The 23,535-nt window shown below is 43.1% G+C and overlaps 1 protein-coding gene across 4 annotated transcripts in view; it reads right to left on the reverse strand.

Annotated features, from left to right (window-relative positions):
* The window catches only part of TSHZ2 (teashirt zinc finger homeobox 2), a 213,872-nt gene that overhangs the window by 79,811 nt on the left and 110,526 nt on the right, over nt 1-23,535 (reverse strand). The window contains exon 2 of one of the 4 annotated variants that reach the window (XM_036395578.2): nt 2,276-4,852. In XM_036395578.2, the coding sequence (XP_036251471.1) occupies nt 2,276-4,852 (2,577 nt within the window). Of the gene's footprint in view, nt 1-766; nt 4,853-23,535 lie in introns of those variants that run through there. The other 3 variants (XM_036395577.2, XM_036395576.2, XM_036395575.1) reach the window with 3 other exon arrangements.

Below are 23,535 nucleotides of genomic sequence, written 5' to 3' on the forward strand. Positions count from 1 at the left end.
GAGTCTTAATAATCATTAAGTGGTGGGGAAGGAAACAAAGTATGGGATGTTTATCCCTACCCAGCCTCTCGGGGGTGTTGATTTGGAGTGGCCAGGTAAACAAGCAACATTCTAATGTTGGGGTAAAGTGCCCAAATAGATACTTTAGGTTTTAGCCCTATTTAGAAAACAAACTCCTTAGGAGTGAGATGGAATTTTGCTGGCTAAAATATGCAGGAAGAATAAATCTCCTCCAATGCAGACAGCATGTACAGAATGTATGCAAAACTTAAATCTTACTGCACTTGAACACTGACATTATACTCCATGGCAATAGCTTACAGTACCAGCCCAAAGTAACCCCTTGATCAGTGGCTTAAATTATTCAAAAGTAGCATTTTTAATGGAGCTTAAGTGACACAGAGCGCTCGTGCTGGCTTTGGCAGCAGAAAGTGTTTCCTAAAACATGAATATTTGCAGCAAACAAATGGGAAATCTTCCCCCAAATGGGGACTGAGCCCCATCCTCTCAATCAGCTAGAGGATGGCCACAAAGCCAGGTGGCATCAGTGACAACCCACAGCACATCTTTAATTTTCACCATCTGACAAATTCATTTTCTGAATGTTATTCAAGTAATGAACACCTCGGAGAAAACCTGGATCTGCACATGGTTGTTCTGTGAACACCAGCAGAGCCTGAGTCTGCTGGAAGAATTGCTGGGAACAACTAAACAGAGCCCTCCTGGAAAAAAAAAACTGGTTAGAACAAAAAACTTCTATTTGGACTTTTAGTTGATGTTCTGCATATTTATTTCAATCAAGAATATTCAAGTTTGTGAATCAAGTAAAATTAAAAATGCAAAAATGGTGTGGCATCTGAATATTACATTACATGTTATAAACATTGGTTGTGGTAACTGGTGTATCTTGCAGCAAAAAAATAGCAACACTAGCGCAGCAGTATCCTACTAACAGGTCTTGGAAATATTAAGCTTGTAAAAAATCTCAATTAAGCAGTAACTCCCCCAGGTTATACGAGAACTTGCACTGAAGTCAGTGATGTTTATGGATTGACTTCCACCAACACGAAGCAAAATATAATCAAACATCTTAAAGATTAAAAAAGGAATGATGGAGAGAGAGGTTAAAATGATGTGACAAAAAAGGCCACTCACAGTAGCAAGTGTTAAAGTAAGTGTAAAATATTAAAATATTTTACAAAACTGAACATCCAAATATCAACAGAAGAATAACTGAACTTCTAGATAGGAACTTTTCAGAGTTATTTTTAGATTCTTGAGGCTGTATTTGAGATTATGAGAAACTCAGAATAATTGAGATTTTGCTAATTTGACTTTTGAATTTTCTTTTTTTTCCCCATCCAAATCAGATTTATTGGTGTGCTAGCACTGAGTGAGGTAATGACCTTTTGAGTTTCAGTGCTCTTTATCTGCTTTTTTCCATTCTCACTGCAAAGAGCAGCACTTAGTTCTTGCATTCCACACCGAAGTGCAGTGGATGTGAAATGATTTATTCTTAGGGACAAAAGAGAAATGGGCAAACAGCTATTTTGCAAATAACGAGCAGCAACATTTCTCTCTAGGGCAGTGTGGGTTTGCATTGACCAAGCTCTCTTCCTGAAAACGTTATAAAATGGATGTGTACATGCGGGGGAGGAGCGGCGCAGCATACACCATACATTTTATACTGTTTTCCTACTTTGACCAAAGCACGGAGCCTGACGGAGCCTCCTGGAAATGCTGAAATGAAAACTCGCTATAGAGCATGCATACCTTAAGAGTTATTCTTCATCCACTTCTGCTACAAATTGTGAATGGTGTTCTGGTGACTTGCTGTGTGTTTTGCTTAGATGAAGTTTTACTGCATGTTTGCTCGCAAATGTCCGACAGCACAACTTACATTTGAACTTAGAGTCTGTGTCCTCTTCTCCAGCTATTGTTTCAGGAGATCTTTGAACTGAAACTCTGGAGATTTCTTGCTCTACCTTGGTTTGCTGCTCCACAGCCAGCCTGTTCATGTCTTTCATTTGGAAACCTAGGTGGGATTCTAAGTGGCTAATGTAAGTAGAGGGGGTTCGGAACTGAGATGCACAGTCACTGCAATAAAAGACTGGATGTCCTTTGTCCATGTTTTTCAAAAACTTTGTTCCTCCGGTTTTCCTAAGTTGATACTTGACATTTGCCAACCAGTGGCTGATGGTGGTCATCGACAGTCCAGTGAATTTGGAAATCTGCATGCGCTCTTGTGGGCCTAGATCTGATAATAAATATTTACCTTCAGATGTCTGGAAGAGACTGGAAGCAAACTGAGCTTGCAAAATGAGCAGATGCTGAGGGTTCCAGTTTGACTGCCTGCCCTTCCTTTTATGCAGAGTGGAGACTTCCGTGGAGACGTCCTCGAAGCGTCGGACATCTATTTCCAACTTCATGGACGGGATCCTTGAGGATGCAGCAGGTTTTGGTGTGGTAGCTTTGGGAAGAACTTTGACCATGTCGGCGATGTCAGACAGAGCGTGCTTTTGAGGTGGAGAAGTACAAGATTGTGCTTGAGCTGACTCAGCTTTCTTGCCTTTGGATTTGGTCAGGTCAATAGGCTGATCATTGTTTTCAAACAAATAGTGCCTGGATACGCTTGCAGGCTTTGGTGGGGTTGGAGCGGGAGATAAAACTGGCTTCTCCATCATGTTTAGATTGGGTTTGTGGAACATGGAAATTGTGCTAGAGCTGGGGCTGCAGTTGGATTGAGGCTGTAAGGGCTCAGTGGCTTTGCCCAGGTGATTGTTCAGGACGGACTGCAGTGCACTCAGGGGGTTGACACAGGGCAGCTCCGAGGAATGGTTGGCAGCAGCACAACCATTACTGAGAGAAGCTGCTGGTGGCTCCTTGAGGACTGGCTTTTCTTTTCCACTGTCCTCTTTAATTTTGTCTTCTTCTTTCAAGGGACACGGTTCTGTCTTTTTTGGCTCCACAGAGGCTTCAGCTTTGAGGAGAGGTTCCCTCTCACTCTGGCTGAGTGAGGCCGGCTCAGCCTGGACACTCTCCTTAGCATAGTCCTTATGTACCTCCTCCTTCTCCTCAGCCTCCTTCTTCACTTGAGTGCACTGGCTCACGTTTGCTGAGATAGGGACCAGAGGCATCACCTTCCACTTGGGTGCTATGGGCCTCAATTTATTGGTCATGGTTGGCCTGATTTGGAGCACCTGGGATCCCACAGGCAGGGACGGCTTGGCTCCCTCGGAGAGCTGGTAAGCTGCGTGGATGCTGGGATATGCACTCCAGCTGGGAGCTCCGTTCTGAGCTTTATTGATGGCTGTCGTGACAGTGTTCTCCAAGGACTTTAAAATGTCCCCACCGCCCTTTGAACCATCTTCTAAATCTTCTTCTCGGAGGTACTGATATTTCATTGTGGGATCCAGGGGTTTCTGAAGAGTGTCTTCGTACTCCTCAGTTTTCATTGCTTTCTCATCTTTGTTTGCATCATCAGTTTTATCTTTTTTACTTTCTTTTTTAAGTTCAGAAGCAGGACCTATGCATTCTGCAGATGATTTACTGGTTGATTTTGAAACAGGGCTGTCACTGGCTGGTGCTTCAGACAGCGACTGCATTTTTTCCACAGCTAAAGGATCCAGAACAAGTTGCTTTCCTTTCTTTGAAGCTGAACTTGTGACTTTCAAGAAATGGCCAGTGACCATCATATGGGTTGTGAGCTGCTGCAAGGTATCATGGGAGCTTCCACATTCCATACACTTCAAAATCTGGGATTTGCAGGCCTCGAACTGCCAGGTGTAGCTGGCCCCGTTCTGGTACCCGTAGCGATTGTTGGAGGAGAGCTGCAGGTTCGCGTTCTTCTGGGGAGAGAAGGTGTCTGAGAAAGACCCTGTTGTGGAGTCGGGGGAGCAAGGCCTGTTCACATCAAACACACGTTTCTTGGCTGGAGTGACCATTTTTGAAGAAATGGTTGGTACCGGCTCCTTCAAAGGCACTTTTTGGTAATGTTTTGTTTTTATCATATGAACACTCAGATCTTGAAGGGAATCAAAAGAGTCACCACAGAACATACACTTCAGAACTTTTTGTGCATCTTCCTTGTCCATGTCCTGGAAGGCCCTTTTCCGGGGCTTGGAGTAGCTGGTAGGTCTGTGCTTGTCCTTTTTGTGGTTGTCATCCTGGTAGTGGCCTGTCTCGTTCATGTGGACCGTGAGCTCTACCAGGGTGTCGTAGGCAGCGCTGCACTGCCGGCAGCGGAACCGGCTGGCGCCCGTGAACACAGTCCCGCACATTTTGCTGCTCTGCCTGTAGAGCTGCACTGAGCTGAACAGGTTGGGCTTGGAGACAGGCCTGGAAGGTAAATTCTGCTGCAGGCTTTTGGACAGTGCGTCTTGGTGCCAATCGAAATCAGCTTTGTTCCCTCCGTTCCTGTTGTCGCAACTCCTCTTTTCAGAGTTGGACAACTTGAAACCCAGCCCCAAGCCTGTCCAGTAAGAGTCCGACAGGATGTTGGCATAGACTGCTGTCATTTTATCCATGCAATCGTGTGCTTCGCTCTGGGCTTTGGGGTGGGCGCTGCTTTTGGGGTCCTGGGGCTCCCTGGAGCAGATGTTTTTGATATCTGCCACATGGTCACTACTGTCACTCAGCAGCGATTCGTTCTCTGCGTCCTGGTTGGATATGTGACTGACAGGGGAATTCTGGAAACTAAAGTTCCCTTTCTGCTCAGGACCCACTTCGTGCTCCTCATCCGTGCCAGTGTCATTGCTGCTCTGCAGCTGAGCAGTGGAGTTGTTGTCATCGTCATCTTCTTCCTCCTCCTTTATATCTTCCTCTTCCTTTATATCTTCCTCTTGGACATAACCTGAAATGTAATGTCAATATATGAAATAACCTGTTAAAGGAGAATGTTTCAGTTCCACTTTTCTGCTTTCACTATGCATTTTCTTTACTGGATTTTGTTTTAATCTGTAACTATATTTTCTGTTACTTCTGGAAGTGAAAAAAAGCCAAACGATGTCTCTTTTTTGTGAAGGTTGCTGCATTTTGTTGGCAGATGATCATAATTCTTTATAACTGCCAGAGATCCCGAGTTAATAATTTTCCTGTCATGGGAATATAATTCTAACTGTCCTGTAATGGGACAGTTGGAAAATTCATATGTAAGAATTTAAAGTTTATACTAAAAGCTTCAATTCTATAAATTGTTTTTAGCCTCAGTGAGAGAAAGGGTTGAGTTTGCAAGGAAGAGAAGAAAAATAAGTGCCATAATCTTACTGGTTCAGAGCATTATCTAGGTACAGTAACCTTTTGCCACTTGATCACCTAAAAATGCACTTTAGGATGTACACAAATAATTTTTATGTCAAAATACAACATCTGAAAGTGTTAATAGGCATAAGTGAAACCCTTTTGTTTATAAAAGTAATGTACTGTGTACCATAAAAGCAAATTGTGCTTCAGTTAAATTTTCCTTTGGAAGGTACATGCAGTAATTTATTCCTCACAAGATCCTTTGTCCTTCTCTAGGAAAAGCAGAAGTACCAGACAGCTGCACATCCCTCACAATATGGATAAAATTTGCTGCTTAATTAGGCATTGACATGTTTACTATAACCTTTACAGAAGAGTAACTTGTGCTGAGGAATTCTCTCTTTTTTGGTGTCTGTGTAAGAGACTGACACAATCTCATGTAAGTGGGAGAAGTGACCAGTTCCAGTATCTCCAGAGGGTCTACAGGGAAGGCAGAGAGGGATTCTCCATCAGGAACTGTAGTGACAGACAAGGATGAATGGCTTAAACTGACAGAGAGGAGGTTTAGATTAGATATATGGAAGAAATTCTGCCCTGTGAGGGTGGGGATGCCCTGGCACAGGGTGCCCAGAGAAGCTGTGGCTGCCCCTCGATCCCTGGAAGTGTCCAAGGCCAGGCTGGATGGGGCTTGGAGCAGCCAGGGTGAACGGAAAGTGTCACCCATGGCAGGGTGGATTCTGTGACTCTGTGCAGAAAGCACCATCAAAATTTCACAAAACCATCAGTCACATCTGGTTTAATGGTTTAGGGGTTTGGGCAGCTTTAAAAACACATTTCAGTGTCCTCCCTGTAAAAGCATTTCTGTTTATGTAAATGATTTAAATTGCTGTGGGCATTTTAAGGACAGTGGAGACCAGTTCTGCAAGACAACCTCGGGTACAAGAGATGCTCGTGTTCTTCCAACAGGACTTTTTAGTAAGATTTCATTGGACATGAAGGGATGTAGCTGGTTAACAGAAATAACATTAATTTAAGTGGACTTTGCATTATTTATTTTAGAAGTAAAGAGTGTCTTATATCTGTACACCCACATGCTTTAAATGCAGAGTCTGTAATAAGTAGCATAAATTTTGCACGTCACACTGATGTCCATGTAATAAATTGTTGAGTGACCTGTTCTCTTCCCACCAGTTCTCCCCCAGGCTTATTCTGACATTCCAAACCTCTGAGATCCTCATGTGTAACTGTGTTACAGGGAAGAATTAATATAAGAGAAATCCAAACTCGGCAACTGGATGAATGCTTCCTCCCTTTCCTAGATGAGAAATTTTCCCACCCAAATTAAGCAGGCCCAGGCAGATGTAAGATGGGAAAAGTGCAGTCCTGAAGAAGTGGGAGTCTGAAATGTCACTGTCATTAAGAATTGACAGAACTCAGGAGCTTCAAAGCATTGAATGGAAGCAATTTTTTTGGCTTCCTAAATGGAAATGCTGTTCTGTTTAGTGCTGATTGACCTCAAGATGGTGTATGTAAAAATCATGACATCAGTAGGGATAATATTATTATATGGATAATAATCACAAATATAATTCCAAATTATTTGGTTTCTTAATTCCTCTCTGTATCTTTGTGACTGGATTCATGGCAACCTCAGAAACCTCCTTCTCTAGGATGAGATCTGCAATAAACAGCTGGTTCTTTATTCTTCAAAAAGGACATTTTCTTAGCTATTTCTGGAATATTTCCACAGAGGAGCTAAAATAAACCAGGTCCAGTTAATACACCTGCAAAACTGGGTTTAAACCCACCCTTGGAGCTGGGACCCTTCCCTGCAGACAGCACCGAGCCAGGCTCCCAGGGCGTGAATCCAGCACTGACACCCACGACTACCCTGGGAGTGGCACCACGCTATCCATCCCTCCTGACCTGAGCTGAGGAGTGTCAATACAGCTTTTTGTCAAAAGTGTTCATTCTCACTGTTAACTTTTCCACCAGTGGATACTATTTTTACTCAGATTTGCTCTTTTTCCATGTAGAGAAACATTTTATTAAAATACATATACATATATATACATGTTTCTTTCCAAGACTGGAAAATTTATTTTCTGCCAAGAGAAGGGACAGTGAATCATTGTCCAGAACAACTCTGCTAATCCATGTAAAACCCATGGCACCACCTGCACTTCTTCAGCCATACACATTCCAGTTTTCCTTGAAACAACATCATCAGGAAAGCAATCTCACAGTGCTAGAAGGTGATCTTGTTTCCTCCTTGTCTGGCTTCAGCTCAAACATCTTTTTGAGTTTGGCAGAAGCTGTTTCTTTCTCTGAAAGGTTCCAAGCAGATAATGGATAATGACCACTTCTCATTCCTCCTTCTCCAAGATGTCGAACTGCATTAAGCACCCACAGACAAATCTTAACCTGGCTCTTTGTCGGAGTTCAGAGCTACAGTTTCATGCCATCTGAAAATCAACTGAAGAGAGAAATTGGCAGCTGGGGGAAAAATAGTTCCCTACTCCGTTGCATAACTCTTTATCAAAGACATTTTGGAATTTAACAATGTTAAAACCAATAGAACACTTTAGAAAAGCAATGGAATTCTATAGAAAGAACTCTCAAAATATGAAATTTGCCATAAAGGAGTGAATTATAGAATTTCAGAATTATAGAATTTCATTTTTAAGGCTATGTTCAAAATTTCTGTACGACAGAAATAACTTCCTGTTAAGTTCTCCAAGGTGGAAAGAAAATACAGGACAAGATTCCTGAATGTGGCACAGACAGCACTTGGCTCTGAATGATGGATGGAAGGGACAAAGGGACATCTCTGTCACTGGCCTGAAAGTCCTGGTTTTGAGTTTTAGTTCCAAAGCCGGCTGCAGCCTGAGGAAGGTTTTGGACGTCCTCAGAATAGGCTGGAGATGCTCAGTTGCCTCTTTGCTGGGATGCCAGCTCATTCATTTGGATAATGGGGCATTTTTTGCAGCTTTTGTTGCTGTTACTATTTACCATCACACCCACTCTCAGTTTGCAGTGGCTCAGCGTGGATCACCACCATGGTGATGAATTTTGTGCCCAAAACAACTTGGCACCTCAAAGGAGGGATTTTTCCCAATATTCCTTCGAGGTTTTTTCCCCCTAGAAATCTGTTTTTCAAGTATTACAGCAGCTGATACCAAGGCATGAATTCCTGCCTCTTGCAGAGTAGGAGAAGGAACACCCACCACCATCCACTGCAGGAGGACAGGAGCAGCTTCTGCAGGAGCAAGGAAAAGAGTGGCTTCCACTCTGACTGAATTCTAACACACAAAGGCAATTCCATGAAGCCATAACTATTATTTATATACAATGCTGAAATGAAGCAATTTGGGGCTTTCATTTTGTTGTTCTTTAATTAGAGTTGTATTATAAAGTTTTCTATTAAATATCCAATTTCCTACTGGTTAAGAAGGCAAAATACCCCCGAGTTTCAGTGGGCTCTTAGCAGCAAAACCAGAACAGATTATGTCCTTTACACTTCATCCTGCACAGTTATGAGCCAAATGATCAGTGGCTGGAGGGAACTGCTTGTGAGTGACCCATAAACTCAAAAACAGTAATAAAGCAGAAAAAAAAACTAACACAAGCAAAAAGAGAGGGGAGCTGATGTGATCTGCTGAGCTGAATGCAGAGGAGGGAAGGAATTATTGTGGAGGTTTTTCTTGAATATTTTTCCTTAAGGATAACATTGTTTGCATAGGCAGTTATTGAATAAAAAGCAGCAAGGCATCCTTTCAGTCAGTTTGAATCCATTCCATGCCAGGTCCTGGCTGCTGCAGAGAAGGATTCCACCATGGTTGGAGCCAGGAGCTCCAGTGCCTCACACGAGGGCTCTGATGTCATCATTTGCCTCTTGTTAAAAATATTTTCTACAAACTCCTGGAACTGACAATGCCATTTTTACAACCAGCTGATGGTGTTTGGTGATCCCCAGATTGTATTTCCAACTAAGATGCTCCTAAAGAATGTTATGACTGCAAAGAGCTCAACCTCCCCTTTGCCCCAACCACCCCAGCTGCTCTCCCTCACACCACTTCTGTCCTGGCCTCAGCAGGTGAGCTTTGGGCAGGTGTCACACAGCCACACAGCCCAGGTGAGCTTTGGGGCAGGTGTCACACAGCCACACAGCCCAGGTGAGCTTTGGGGCAGGTGTCACACAGCCACACAGCCCAGGTCAGCTTTGTCACACAGCCACACACCCCAGGTGAGCTTTGGGGCAGGTGTCACACAGCCAGACAGCCCAGGTGAGGTCTGGGGCAGGTGTCACACAGCCACACAGCCCAGGTGAGGTTTGTCACACAGCCACACAGCCCAGGTGAGCTTTGGGGCAGGTGTCACACAGCCACACAGCCCAGATGAGGTCTGGGGCAGGTGTCCACACAGCCACACAGCCCAGGTGAGCTTTGGGGCAGGTGTCACACAGCCACACAGGCCAGGTGAGGTTTGGAGCAGGTGTCACACAGCCACACAGCCCAGGTGAGGTTTGTCACACAGCCACACAGCCCAGGTGAGCTTTGGGGCAGGTGTCACACAGCCACACAGCCCAGGTGAGGTTTGTCACACAGCCACACAGCCCAGGTGAGCTTTGTCACACAGCCACACAGCCCCAACACTGTGAGCTCCACTCAGCTCCTGGGGCAGGCACAAAGGCTGCTCTCCAAGATGCAGCATGGCCTGAAAACTTCAAGGCATACAGTAGCAGCAAATATGCTTTCCTCATTAGTCACTTTAATTGCACCACTGTAAATCACTTTGCTGATGAAAAGAGAAGTCTGAAACTTTTGTCTCCCTTTGCCTTTCTTCTGTTTTCTCTTGTGCTATTTATTGTTGTAGAAAACAGCAGAGTGGCTTTGTAAATTTATAGATTACTTCATTTAAAATCCAACTTTCAAAAATTATGTTTTCCCTCTTTCATTATCCTGGGTTGCCCTAAGTACCAATCTAAATTTCTTTCAATGGCATGAGCTACCAATCAGAATCACAAAAAAATATATATCTATAGAAATTGAAATTGTAATGAGTCTTACCAGTGTATTGCTAACACTTTGGTTCATTTGATATGAACTTTGTTTTTTTAAAGTACCACATGGTAAGGCTTTGAAACTTCAGTTTGTAAAAAAAACTGTAACAGCCTTACAGCCTTTGAAGTCACTACTGATATAACTCTGAACAGATCCATTCAAGTTCAACTAACATCAGACAAATGTTTAGTGTATCAGAGGAAGCCACAAAAGCAAGGATTTCATCAATATTTCACAACAGCCTCAGGGAAACTGTAGATTGCAATGCTGTAGGGCAGCTAATGGAATTACACACAAGGGTTTTGTACATTTAAAATAAGCAGCTACTAAAAAAATTACCCTTCAGTTTGATAGAAACTGTATAAAACTGCAGATGGGAAACAATTAAATAGCTACCAACATTTATCCATGTCAGCCTGATAGGTCATTTAATAACAGGTATTTCTTTCCTCCTTTCTTTTTTTTCCTGGTAGGGCAATAATAAAGATTAACATTTATGAAAAGTAGCATAAAATATAGTGCAGCCAAATGAATAATTAAAGATGCTTCTGAAGAATTTGTTTGCTATTGTATGGCCGTGAAGACTGCTCTCCAGTAATGAAGTACATTTATATTAACTACAATTATAAATAAAAGAAGATGAGGATTATGTTTATGGACACTTGCTTGTTATCCTAAAAAAAATAATAAATCTTTGGCTTGTTTCTATTGAATCCATGGCTTATCTCATGGATAGCACATTCTCCTGGAAAAGAGCTGGGCCTGGCTTGGAGCAGGTGGAGGAGGACACAGGACATGCAATAAACCCTGAGAGATCAACGACCAACACTTCCCCTGGAGAGAGTCTTGGGCAGAGAAGAGAATTCAGCCCTGAGAGCACAAGGTTAATTCTAAAAACAGCTCCACAGAATCATGTTCCTCTTCATTGCTACACTCAGTGTGCAAAGAGCTTGCAGAATCAGCCCTTCACACAGCTGGGTTTGGGGGTTCAGGTTGGAAATGGCTGTTTCTGTTAATAACTGATCAATAGTATGATGGAGAGACAAATGATAGGATTTCTGTTGTAAAAAGGCTGATTATTGCTTGGCCAGTCCAACTCAAAACAGACCAGCTTGGCTAAATCCAACAGAGTGCTCAGGCTCATGGAGAAGTTAAGACCCAGTTCAAGAGAGCTCCTAAATGTTTGTCTCTTTTGGAGTAAGAGCAGTAAGTATCACAGAAAATCCAGAGTTTCCTGAGGACTCAGTGTGGTGATCCACTGAGGTTAGAGATGGAGCCAGCAGCACTTCCTCCATGTTTTATTACAGCTCAGAATTCCTGCCCAGCTGAAGATGCTGCATAAAGACAAGCCCCTTGCAATAAAGCATTGCCCAGAACCTTCTATCTGACCTGATTTTAGAAAGCATTAGCATTACTTTTAATAATATTTAATAAGTTTTAAAAGCATACTACTATAACCTTTGTCTAAAGAGCAGTGGGCCTTTGGATTTTGCTTTTGGATATTCAGTCCTAGTGCAGCTCCAGTAAGATCTGCTTTAAGCCAGACTTGCCAGTAATACTCATAAATCTGTGCTGGTTACTCAGAGCTGGTTAAATGCTGCAGCATCATTTCTCTCTCCACATCTCTTTAGATAAGGTACATAAGTAGAAAGTGGGAGTATAATGAAATCTGTCTTCCTCATTTGCCTGCTTTGTTTTGATCTTGCATTCCAGGCATTAAACATTCCAGTGTTAAAAGAATACACAGATCATCAAGTGGCTGATTTCCCCTCTTTATTTTCCTTCCAGGAGCATCCTGCTGCATGTGGTGGTCCAAATGACTACTCTGCTTCTTTGGTGACAAATATGATGGCCAGCAAACATTGACTTTTGACCATTAGGCTTGCCTGCACTTATAGCCACATCACCATCAGAGCACTAAGGCAGCATGAAGGTCATTACCCCCGACAGCATCTTCCTTCCACCAACTTCCCAGAGATGTAAGCAATAAGCACTTGCAAGAGATTGATATGATACTTTGTGAGTAATTTGGATGAACTATAACACTAACCCAGTAAAGTATTATAATTTTAAATGTGTCCAGAAAATAATTGAAATTCTGGTTTAGCTTCATCATAATGCACAGTGCTGGGTATATTTAACAGCTGACTAGTTTAGCATGAATATTGCTTTACAAATGAGGTCATATTGTTTTTAAGAAACAATATTGCTATCAAACATGTTTAGGAGGAAAAGCAAGAGATTATGAGTACACTTTTAACCTTTCTGTCTCTTTCTATATCTGTTTACTATGGTGATTTAGGTGCTCAGTGTTGTTTGAAGGCAAACATAGAAGGTTCTGGCATTTAAAAGAGATCCAGTAATGAGCAACTGGCAGTCAGATTCTTTCTTATTATTACTCTGTCACAAAATCTCTGTTCTACATCACTCCATCTTTGCAACACCACTCAGAGATGAGAAAGGTCAAAACATCTCCTTCAGACGTGCAGACACAGCAGCCAAGAGCCAGAACCCAGCCTGGGCTGTGGGGAGAGCAGAGCCACAGGGAACAGAGAGAGTTTCACTGCAGCAAACTTCTCCTCCTGCAGGCACTGCATGGGCAGAGAGGGGCCACCACCACTGCTGTCCCCCTTTGCAGAAGGAGGGATACCTAAACAAGCCATCCAAACAGCATTTCACACAAAATATGGACAATTCCATTCACCTCCACGATATTTGGGTATTTCTCTGCCAGGCAAGGGCACACAGAGGGTCTGATCCTGATTTTCCTGTCTTGTTGCAGCCAACAAAGCTGCAGCAACTGGGAGAAGAATCAGCCTGTGATCCTTTGAAATCCCTTTCAAAATGGAAAAGCTTTTAAGGTCCTGCCTGAAATATTCTCTCTGAAAGGCACAGCCTCAGGTGGCTCTGGGAGCACGAACTTGCAACCAGTTTTGCCTGGAATTAGGGGGAATCAGCTCCTATCACTCTCTTGATTACCAGTGTAAACACACTGCATGTTTATTATTCCCTCTGTTATTTCATCATTTATTGATTTCGTTTATTTATTTGCTCTTTTGTTATTTACTGCCTCCAACAGCGGCACTGCCCTGCCAAAAGCTTCTACCAACCTGGAATAAAATTCTTCCTTCCCCCAAAATCTCCCTGCTTTGATTCACTGCAGCATTTTCCTCTCTCTCTTTCCACCCAGTTCTGAGATGCTGCCCCACAGTTTCCTTGCAGATATAAAGACCTTTTAATAGTAAGAATTCTAATAATTTTCAGTAGTAAAATAAGTACTGTTGGCTCTGCTCTGCAAAGAAACTTGTGCAAAACAAATCAATCTATGTCAAAAGGAAAAACGTCCAACTGATATGGAAATAAACACAGTGTCCAAGTATCTATCAAGATTCATAAAATAACGGAAATTTCAAGGCAAGAAAAAAAAAAATCGCAGAAACCCAAACATTAAGCTGTGTTCTTTTAAATTGGGTCTCCAATGATCCAAGGAAGGGTTGAGAGCCAGGGCCAGTGCACAGATCATTTACAGATCATAATCACCCCAGTCTCAGTCTGCATTCCTGCCCTGTCCTAAGTGATATCTGACATTTATCACTTGGGACAGAGCATGAAAAAAGAGGCAGCAACAACAGGAGGCTGCAGCTGCACTGGCTCTGCTTCTCCTGAATCTCAGCAAGAAATAACAACTCTGAGTTATGGGCAAAACCCCCAGAAATCAGAGAGGTCATTACTGACAGAAACAACTTCTCCAGCACAGGTACCATGATGTCACCACTGCTGAAGAGAGGGACCTCGGAGGGTACAAAAAAGCCATTTATTATTTCCAGCAGAAGTGGACCTGAGGCCTGCAGGAGGTCACAAAACACTCCAGTGATCAAAACTGCAGACTGAAGTCCTGAAAGAGCTGAAAGGATGGATTAACTATGACCCAGCTCTCTACCACCCAGCTCTATAGCAGAGCAACAAAACTTTATACAAAACTTTATTAATTGCCCCACTTTTTTTTTTTTTTTTTTGAGCCTCTCAGACTTGGAAGGAAACACAGCAGAGGGCATCTGACCTCTACCAAATTACTCAGAATACTGACTTTGAATGATGAATTGCTGCTGCAGGCAAGTCCAAATATATATTAAAAAAAGCCATTAAAAAGGGCTATTTAAAAATGTTTACAGAATTAAAATACAGTTATTATTGTTGTAGTAATCCCAAGGGTAAGTGCAGAATTTCCAAGTGATTAAATCCACACAAAAAGCTAATTTCTCCATTTTTGTTTTAATTTCTCTCTCCTCCATTTCATCAGCATTCAAGTGGGACACCACCCCTGGAGGTCTGCCCTTGGGCAGAGGAGCAAATGGGCCTGGGTGTTTATCGGGGCATCATTTTCTGTCTGTGTGGCATCATTGATTTCCTGGGGAAGGGCCCAAGCCAGGTCAGGATCAACTCTTTGAGCAGCCAATCCATCAGGTGGGAGCAGGTGGCATAAGGAATGGCTGGAAAAGGAGGAAAAGCTGAAATGGATGGAAGTGGGAAAGTAATAAGAAAGTGATCAGTGAAAGTACAAGCAGCAGGAAATAAATCAATCAAAGCAGTGCAGGGCAGAGCTTGCTCTGAGAGGGTTCCCTTCAACATGAGCAGGGCTTTAACCTCCACTGCAACACAGAAATCTGAAAGGTTTTCCCTCAAAATTCTTCTGGGAACCAGGAGGGTGAGCAGAGCAGGATTTTTGGAGAGAATTAGAGAGAAAGCCCAGCCTGCTTTCTGAGAGATGCAGGGAGAGGCTGGGACAAGGAACATTACAGGGAATTCTGGACATTGCATTTCCATCCATATCCCAGCTGTGTTTATTCTGTGGGAATGTGGCACAGGATCTGCACTCAGATTTTAAACAGACCCCTGGAGCAATAATTGAAATAAGAAATAGAGAAGGAAGTGCACAGTGTTCTAATGAAAGACTCACACACCAACTGGACTTCCTGAACAGAAACCCACCCAATCATTTTATTGAGGCTTGGATTCAAACCAGGAAAACCCATTTGCTACCAAAAATCTGATTATTCATGACAAAAAATCTCTTGCACCTTATCTAGCACAGGTTTTGTACTGAGTGCTGATAATGTGAAAGCAAAACTTGTGATTTCTGCTGGTTTTATCAGTGGGAGCTGTGCAAGTGTAGCTCTGCAGAGCTTTTTGACAACACACGAGGATACTCTGGCTGTGGACACCAAGCCCTACTTGATTTGTTAAGTAGAGAAAGTCCCTTAGGATTTTATGGGTAAAGTTGATTTGGAGCTATAAAATTGAAGCATTTATTACAGACCAGAGGCCAACAACACTTCATTACAAACTGTCTAAACACTTTCAGTTTGTCCACTGGGTTCAAATCCAAACAATACTTCCCTTTCAAAGCATTTTGGCCTGATTTTCTTTCTCTTTCTACCAGCAATGACACCTTTAAAAAACGCATTTTTAATGTGTTTGTCAATCTAAAATTTAAATGAAGGCAAAGCCTGCCACAGAACGAGCCAATACCTGCACAAGGTTTGTCTGGAACGACTCCCAGTTCTCCTTGTCTGCATGGGCTAATTGCTGTACCCACCAATGCACAGCTGGAATTTGACCAGTCTGTATCTGAATTTTAGAATTTTGTAATTTTATTTTATTTTTATTTTTATTATACTGCTCCTTCCGTGCAGTCGGTTCCCTCACAAAATGGAAATGGGTTGCACAAAGAGAGAAAAACATGTTTAAAGGAAGAACTTGCAGAAAGACTGAATCTGCTTTTAATCCATTATTTCGGAATTTGCCATGTTTTAGTCTTTGTCCCTTTCAAACAAGTCTTTAAACACTCACTGGGAGGAAAAGCAGCCAAAAGTGTCAGGGGCAGCTTGATTCCACCAACTCTTGGGGTCTGTGGAGCTGAGGGGAGAAGCCTGACTCTGAAGGCTTTCTTTTCTAATAATTTTTCAGATGTTAAGGATATATTAACTTTTCCATGTACAAGAAGCTGAATTTCTTACTGGCTTCTTACTGAAGTAAAAGGATTTAGGGAGAGGAAGAATTGGCTCAATGTTTTGTTTTTCTTGGCTCTCTCTTGTTCCTGGTGCTGTTTTTTTTGTTTTTTGTTTTTTTTTTTGTCTGATGGGCACCTGCAGATCACAGAATCAACAAAACATTCAGGTTGGAAAAGACACCCATGGTCATTGAGCCCAACCATTCATTCCAGCAAAGATTTTTGGGGCATTAATTCCAATTTGTGGAAGGCAAAGTGTTGCCCACCACTTTGGAAATGAAACACTGAATTCCCACTTCACTTCCTCTGTTATCATGAATCTTAAAAAAAAGGATAAAATGATTTCCTATATTATTTCCTAATTTGTTCATCCTCATGTGGTTCAGAGACAACCTCTCATATGAAATTCATCTTCTTCCCAACACAACTCAGCCTCCTCCACCAGCATCAACTGCCCCAAGGTGGTTTCACCTCTGTCTCCTCTTCCTTCCTCATTTTTTGCCTTTTCTCCTCGACACTGGTGAAAATGCTGATGTGGGAATGTGACATAAGCGACACTGGAGGAAGCAGACAATTAAAGGTCAAAAATTCAAGTGTTTTTCTGTTCCACCCTGCATAAACCCATTGCTGTCAGGGAGGCAATCATGTCTGCAAATGCTCTTTACGGGGCTGAAATCTGCTTCTCAACTTAAACCATGTAACATTTAAATATCAAAAACTTTGTTTTCTAATGAGCGAAGTATTGAGGGGGGAGAAATGAATTATATGCTTGATGTATACTGAAGGCTGGGAAAATTAAGGCCATTTCCCATGGTGAGAATGCAGTGATTTCAGTTTGTGAGAATAAATTAAACCTTTGGGAGAATTTGTCTTCCATTAAATTGAACAGCTAAACAGGCACGGAAGATTTTAATGTCACCACCAGCAAACCCCAAAGGTTACAGAAAGGAAAAGAAACAGTGTTTTCTTGTTTGGAAGTTCTCTGTCTCTCTACCTAAGAAAAGATTCAAACTGTAAATGTATGTTGAGACACAAAGACTCTTAAAGATCATAATTCCATTCCTATACCATATGCTATTAATGTCTGTCAACACTGTTTAGCCAGCAACTGCTGACAGAACCATATTTGCTATCTAAATACATCATAAATAAATCAGTAATGAACTGCTTTAGTAAACCTTCTGCACTGATTGGAAATACAGATCGAGTAAACAAACTCTGGGGATAACATTTTGCAGCTCCAAGTACATACAAGTGTTTAATGTCAGTGACAAAGTCACTCACACCTCTCTCTCTGCAAGGCACCAGGCGGGGAAAGAAAATCCTAAGGATGGCAAAAGTGTTTAATCAATTGTAGCAAATGTACCTGTCAGCATTCATCATATTACGGCTCCTAGGTTGGTTTTTTTTACCTGATGCAAATCTCAGCAAATGGACTTTCAGCCGGGAACAAAACCAAACCCCGGGCTCAGTGCTGGTCCCTGGGCTAAGGAGAGGTCACCACACCTGGCTGAGCTTCCTGGGCTCTGCCAGGCACACCCCAGCCAGCACAGCCTCTGCCCACTCCTTGCCAAGCAAAAGAGCACATTTTGTCATAAATATCAGCCTTTTCCAGGACAAAACCCAGGAGCCAGGACTGCATCTCCAAGAGGATTCCTGATCCTCTGCACGTTAACTGGGAGTTTTGCCCTGCAGAGGTTCTGCTGCTGTTGAAGGGAATAATGCACATTTGTTCTAGGTTTGGGCTTTGTGATCTGAAATACACTGAAATTGAAAACTTCAAGTACTTTGTGAAGTAACAAGATAAAAAAATGGGAGGAAACATTCCCCTGTTTGTTCAAGCAAAACCTATCAAATGTCACCTGGACATAAAGGAACCGTTCAGTGAAGAAAGGCTGGAACTGGGATTTATCTCATGAGATGGAATACTGAGAGACAGGAATTAGTAGTAATGTTGTCTGTTAGATGTAAAAAAAATCCACCAGCACCATAAAATTGTAACTCAATAAATATTTCCAGTCTTCCCAACTCTTTTTTGACACAGGTTTTTTGAAAGTTACTTTCTGACAGCTTTCTGGTAATTAGACACCACAGCTTTATATCAGAAGAACAGTCTTAATTAAGACTGCAGAGAGATACTAAAATTATAATTTCCTCTATGCTATATTTTAGCAGCAGAAATTCTTGGAGATCCCTGTGGGATGAGACTTTAGTCCAGAATAAAACAAGTGCTAATTTATCCTGATGCTTGCAATGGATGATACTTTAAAGACCAGAATTGATCTCCTGGATGGAGGATGCACGTTTCTCTTGACGCCATCAGACAACTGAATTACCCTTTGTTTCCCCCCAAGTTCACAGCCTGGTGCTGTGTAAGATGCAGAAAGGTCCCTGTTTACAAATTCAGGGCTGCCAAGGCTCAGAAGCAGTGGCAGGTGTTATCCCTTATAGCAGGAATGGGCTCGAGCAGCTCCTGTGCCCTTCCAGAGGGATGGAATGGGATCCATCCTGCCCTCCCTGCCTGCCTGGAGCTGGGTGAGAAGTGCCCTGGGAAGGGGAAGGAGCCTGGGCTAAAAGGAGCACGGCTCTGTGAGGGAAGAAGGGTAGAATCTTATCTTCCAATAAATCAGGATATAAATTTAAATTATGAGCACCTTAAGAAGACGGAGGTTCATGCAAAAGAATACAGTGTAAGACAAGGTTCCCTCTGGTGTCATTTGTTTTCATGACAAGCTGCAGAGATTGCTGCAATAGAAGAAGTCCCAAGCTCCTAAATACCATCTCAAGTAGAGTTCATGTAAAAAAGAAGAGAAGCGGCACCGTCTGGATGATAAACATTCATATTTTACAACCTTTCAGTTTATTTACTGATATATCTTTTTCTAACTATATTTGTTGTTTGTATCAGCTTGCCTAGGCAAAACAGAGCCATACATAATTCAGGGCTAAAATTGCCATCAAGTCACCGCAGAATCGAAACAAATAGACCCCAAACGTATGGTTTTCATTAATAACCCTCCATTACCAAGTTCCGACACTTGGAGCCCAAAAATAAATAAATAAGACGGCAAGATAAAGAAGAGAGACACCTCATTATTTAATGCCAGTCTCCCTGGCTGTGCGCTGGGAGCAGGTGGAGGCATTGTCTGCAAGTTGTGACCTGGGAGCAGCGGCCAGGGCTGGCAGGGGACAGCACGGAGGAGCCGTCAGCACTCGGCCAAAGCTGTCACCAGCCCTCAAGCCTGCCAGACAAGGCTAAGTGTGGAGGCTCCCATGCCACTTACACATTTCATTTTTTGCTGTCTTCCTGTCCAAAAAAAAAAAAAAAAGGAAGAAGAGGGGAAAAAAAGGGGAGGGGTGGAGTGGGGAAAAGGAGAGAGAAGAAAAAGAACTGTTAATTTTCAGCTGAAAATAGCAGCTGCTAATGGGCTTTTGCACTCCTTTAGCTGCTGCAAGGTCATGGTCAGAAGTAGCCTGTGATTGATTCTAAAGAGAAGCTCGGCTCATGTCTGTAATGGACATTAAAAAATCTGAAAGGAGCTCAAAAGGGAAAACAAAAATGTGACACATTTTATGGAGCCCTGGAGTCCTCCAGGTTCTCAGGATGAACTTGGAGGGTGGAGTCATGGCCTGTTTTTTTAATTGTCCCTCATAATAATTATTGCATTACAAGGAACAATTAATGGTGTAGATTAGTCTAACTTCATCAATTTTATGGCCATTTTATTGCTCTTTCTTGCAGCTGTGAGAGGCAGAGCCCGCCTCCTCCATCCCCGTGTGTAAAGGGTTAAATGAGATGAGTGACAGCCTTTCTGCATGATTTACAACTTGGAGCCCTGTAGTGAAACCAGCGCTTGATGGATGATCCTGAAAGACGGAGACTAACCATAAATCATGTCTTTGAATCATTGACAAAGATAAAGGAGAGAAAGAAAAAGCACTGGCATTGACATTCATTCTCCCAATAATGTACATTGACTAGTTACAATACAGAGCCTTAATTAAAAAAGCGAACTCCAAGTAGGCACCTCAGTGCAGCAGAGCCTCGTGCAAAGCACAAGCACAAGTTCCAGCCGCATCCAGGAGAGCTCACCTCGCTGGGAAAGGCTGGGATGTGCTCCAGGCTGGAAACAAAACCCGCTAAACACGCTCCTAACCTCCCCGGTATTTAGCACCCAGCTTTCCCTTTTTGTGCCGGTTCTTAATTTCAGCTCATTGTCAGAGCCCCCCGCCCCGGCAAGGTGAGAGCTGAGCTGTTTCAGGCGCTGCTGTGTGATGCAGAGATGCCAATCTCCGCAGCAAAACAAAGGAAGGGCTATTATTATCCCTGCCGCACGAGAAATACAGGGATTGTTCCCGGAGATCTGGTGATGGGTTCAGAAAAAGGGGAATGTGTTTGTATATCGGGATAGCTCCGTGACACAAAGGTGCTGGAGCTCAGAGGGAAGCACATCCATCCAAGGGTTCCAAATTTCTGGTGGGGATGAGAAGAAAGCTCAAAATCGCTGAGGAAGAGATCATTGCTCAAGGTGCCACTTGTGCCCACTCACAGGAAGGAATTCCCGACCTGCCCATCTGCAAACATCAGCAGCACCTGAATGATTTCCTTCCCAAAAGCACAGCCATCACCTTTCCCTTCCAGAGCTGGCACACGGCAATACATCTAATATTGCACAAGAAGTGAGAGAAACCTCAAAAGAGCAGATTCCAAGAGGCTAAAGAGATGTATAGAAATGAAATACCAAAGGAAAGAATCTATGGAGAGAAGGGAAAGGCCTAGAGATGCTCATTCCCCACTGTGCTTAATCTTTTCAAAAGTCACAGATCTAAAAAGTTCATGTGCTCACGTGAGAGAAAACACCAGGGAATGAACTCCCAACTTTTCCAAGTCTTGTGCCTTTCTGAAATCTTTCCGATTTGTCAAGCATTTAATCCTCGTGGTTTCAAGAAAATATTGGGATTTCACACATGGCAAAACTCAATTATAAAAACAAAACAAAAGAGGACAAGCAGCACTAAGCAGGTTTTTGTTGGTTAAGGAAAGCAGCTTCTACCAGAGGGAACAACTTGAACAGCTGAGGAGGCACAACAGGGCCTATTTTAGAGGGCATAACAATCATAAAAAATTCCCTTTATTTATTTGCACAAAATATTTCCCACTCTTCCCTCTGCCTGGCCTTAGCTCTCCTTTTCCTCTACTCCTTTCCCAGTCCTTCAGGTGACTATGAATATTTTCAAGTGCACATATCTGTACAGAAAATCTAAAGACTTCACAAACATGAGAACCCCTGTGCTGCCTGCAAAGCCAAAGAAGTACATTGTAAAAATTATTTGATGATATCCAGCTCCTTATTTACAATTTGCAAGTTTCCTTCAGCACAGTATTTGTAATTCAAAACCTTTTCAGCAAATGATTCTTAATGCTAACAGCATTTTGATGCAGGTTCACTTGGACCAGGTACACAGGAGGTTCTTTTTCTGCTGGATTGCATGAAACAGAGCTTGGTTTCAAATTTCTAAAGCAAATGCGTTGTCATGTTGGATTGATTGGATCTGCCATTTGTTTTCCTTAAGTATTTGCTGAAGTTTATTTTTCCAATAAACATTTCTATTACAAACAATTTCCTCAGATATTTACCAGCAGTTAGAGGGGAGAAAACACAGTCCCTTACTTGAACTTGTTTATAAATTCAAAAGGATATGCATTGCCTCCTTCCCTTCCGCTTCTGTGCCCTGTCCCAGCCTTAGTTTTTGGTTTAAATTCTTCCTCTGTGTTACAAAAAAAAATGCCAGGAGTTCCTGAGAAAGCTCTGTTAGCAGAATATATCGCTAGAGTGAACAAAGTCAGCAGGAAGCTGTGCCAAGGGAGGGTTAGGTTGGGTATCAGGGAAAGTCTTCCCCCAGAGGGTGCTGGGCACTGCCCAGGGAATGGGCACAGCCCCAGGGCTGCCAGAGCTCCAGGAGGGCTTGGACAGCGCTGACAGGGATGCTCAGGGTGGGGCTGTTGGGGGGTCTGGGCAAGGCCAGGAGCTGGACTTTGCTGATATTCCATGATTCTATGAAATTGTCAAACTTGGAAAAATTACCCTGTATCTTTTCTTTCAAGGAAGAGAAAGAAGTAAGGCAGAAAAGAGCTGAAATTCAAATTTTTGTTTGGAAACAGAAGAGTACCTGAAAGTAACAGCTTTAGAAGCACAGGGAGAAGAGGTGATGGCAACTGAACTCAGATGTACCCAGGTCCAGCCTCTGCTAGATTTTCTGGTCACAATTCCCATGGCACAGCACCAACATCCCACCTTTTAATGCCACTGATTCCCACGAGGGCTGAACACAATGGCAGTACTTCCAGTCCCTAAAGAAAGTCACATTTGGGCCAGAGCAGGGAGCCTGATTTCAGTGTGCTCCTTTAATCAGTGGCCTGATTTCCAAAGCAGCTGGCTGGCTGAAGGAGCACACCTATCCTAATTATATCATTTTGCTAAATCTTGAGGTGATGAAGAAGACAGACATTGAGCTGTCACAGGAAATGACCCTGAAACCAAGCGAGATGTTCCACTAAGAGGCAAATACACCTTTGTTGCAAAGTGCTGGAGAGGATGCAGAAGATGCTACTCAGAGTGTGAGTGTGTGTGTGAGTGTGTGTGTGTGCTGCACCCCAGAGACTGTGGGAATTAACTCAGGATCAGCTTGGAGAGGATTTGGGATGCAGCTGAGTCACTCCTGATTCCCAGGAATGCAGATGAGGGGCCAAGCTGGGATGGGAGTGACAAGAGCTCCCCTGGTGCCAGGCTGAGGGTGAAAGGCTGGTTCAGAGGTGCCAGGGAAATGCCTCCTGAGGTTACAGCAGTGCAGTTACAGGCCTGGACAGGACCCAGGGTGTGTGAGGAGAGTGCTGGCTCTGGGAGAGGCACAGCTCCAGCCCTGCATCCTCCAGATGTGCTCAAGGAGGGCAGTTTGCAGTTTGCTGTGCCCCAGATGTGCTCAAGGAGGGCAGTTTGCAGTTTGCTGTGCCCCAGATGTGCCCAGGGAGGGCAGTTTGCAGTTTGCTGTGCCCCAGATGTGCTCAAGGAGGGCAGTTTGCAGTTTGCTGTGCCCCAGATGTGCTCAAGGAGGGCAGTTGGCAGTTTGCTGTGCCCCAGATGTGCCCAGGGAGGGCAGTTGGCAGTTTGCTGTGCCCCAGATGTGCCCAGGGAGGGCAGTTGGCAGTTTGCTGTGCCCTGT

This window comes from Molothrus ater, chromosome 17 (genome assembly GCF_012460135.2).
Source record: "Molothrus ater isolate BHLD 08-10-18 breed brown headed cowbird chromosome 17, BPBGC_Mater_1.1, whole genome shotgun sequence".
In the NCBI taxonomy this organism is placed as follows: domain Eukaryota; kingdom Metazoa; phylum Chordata; class Aves; order Passeriformes; family Icteridae; genus Molothrus; species Molothrus ater.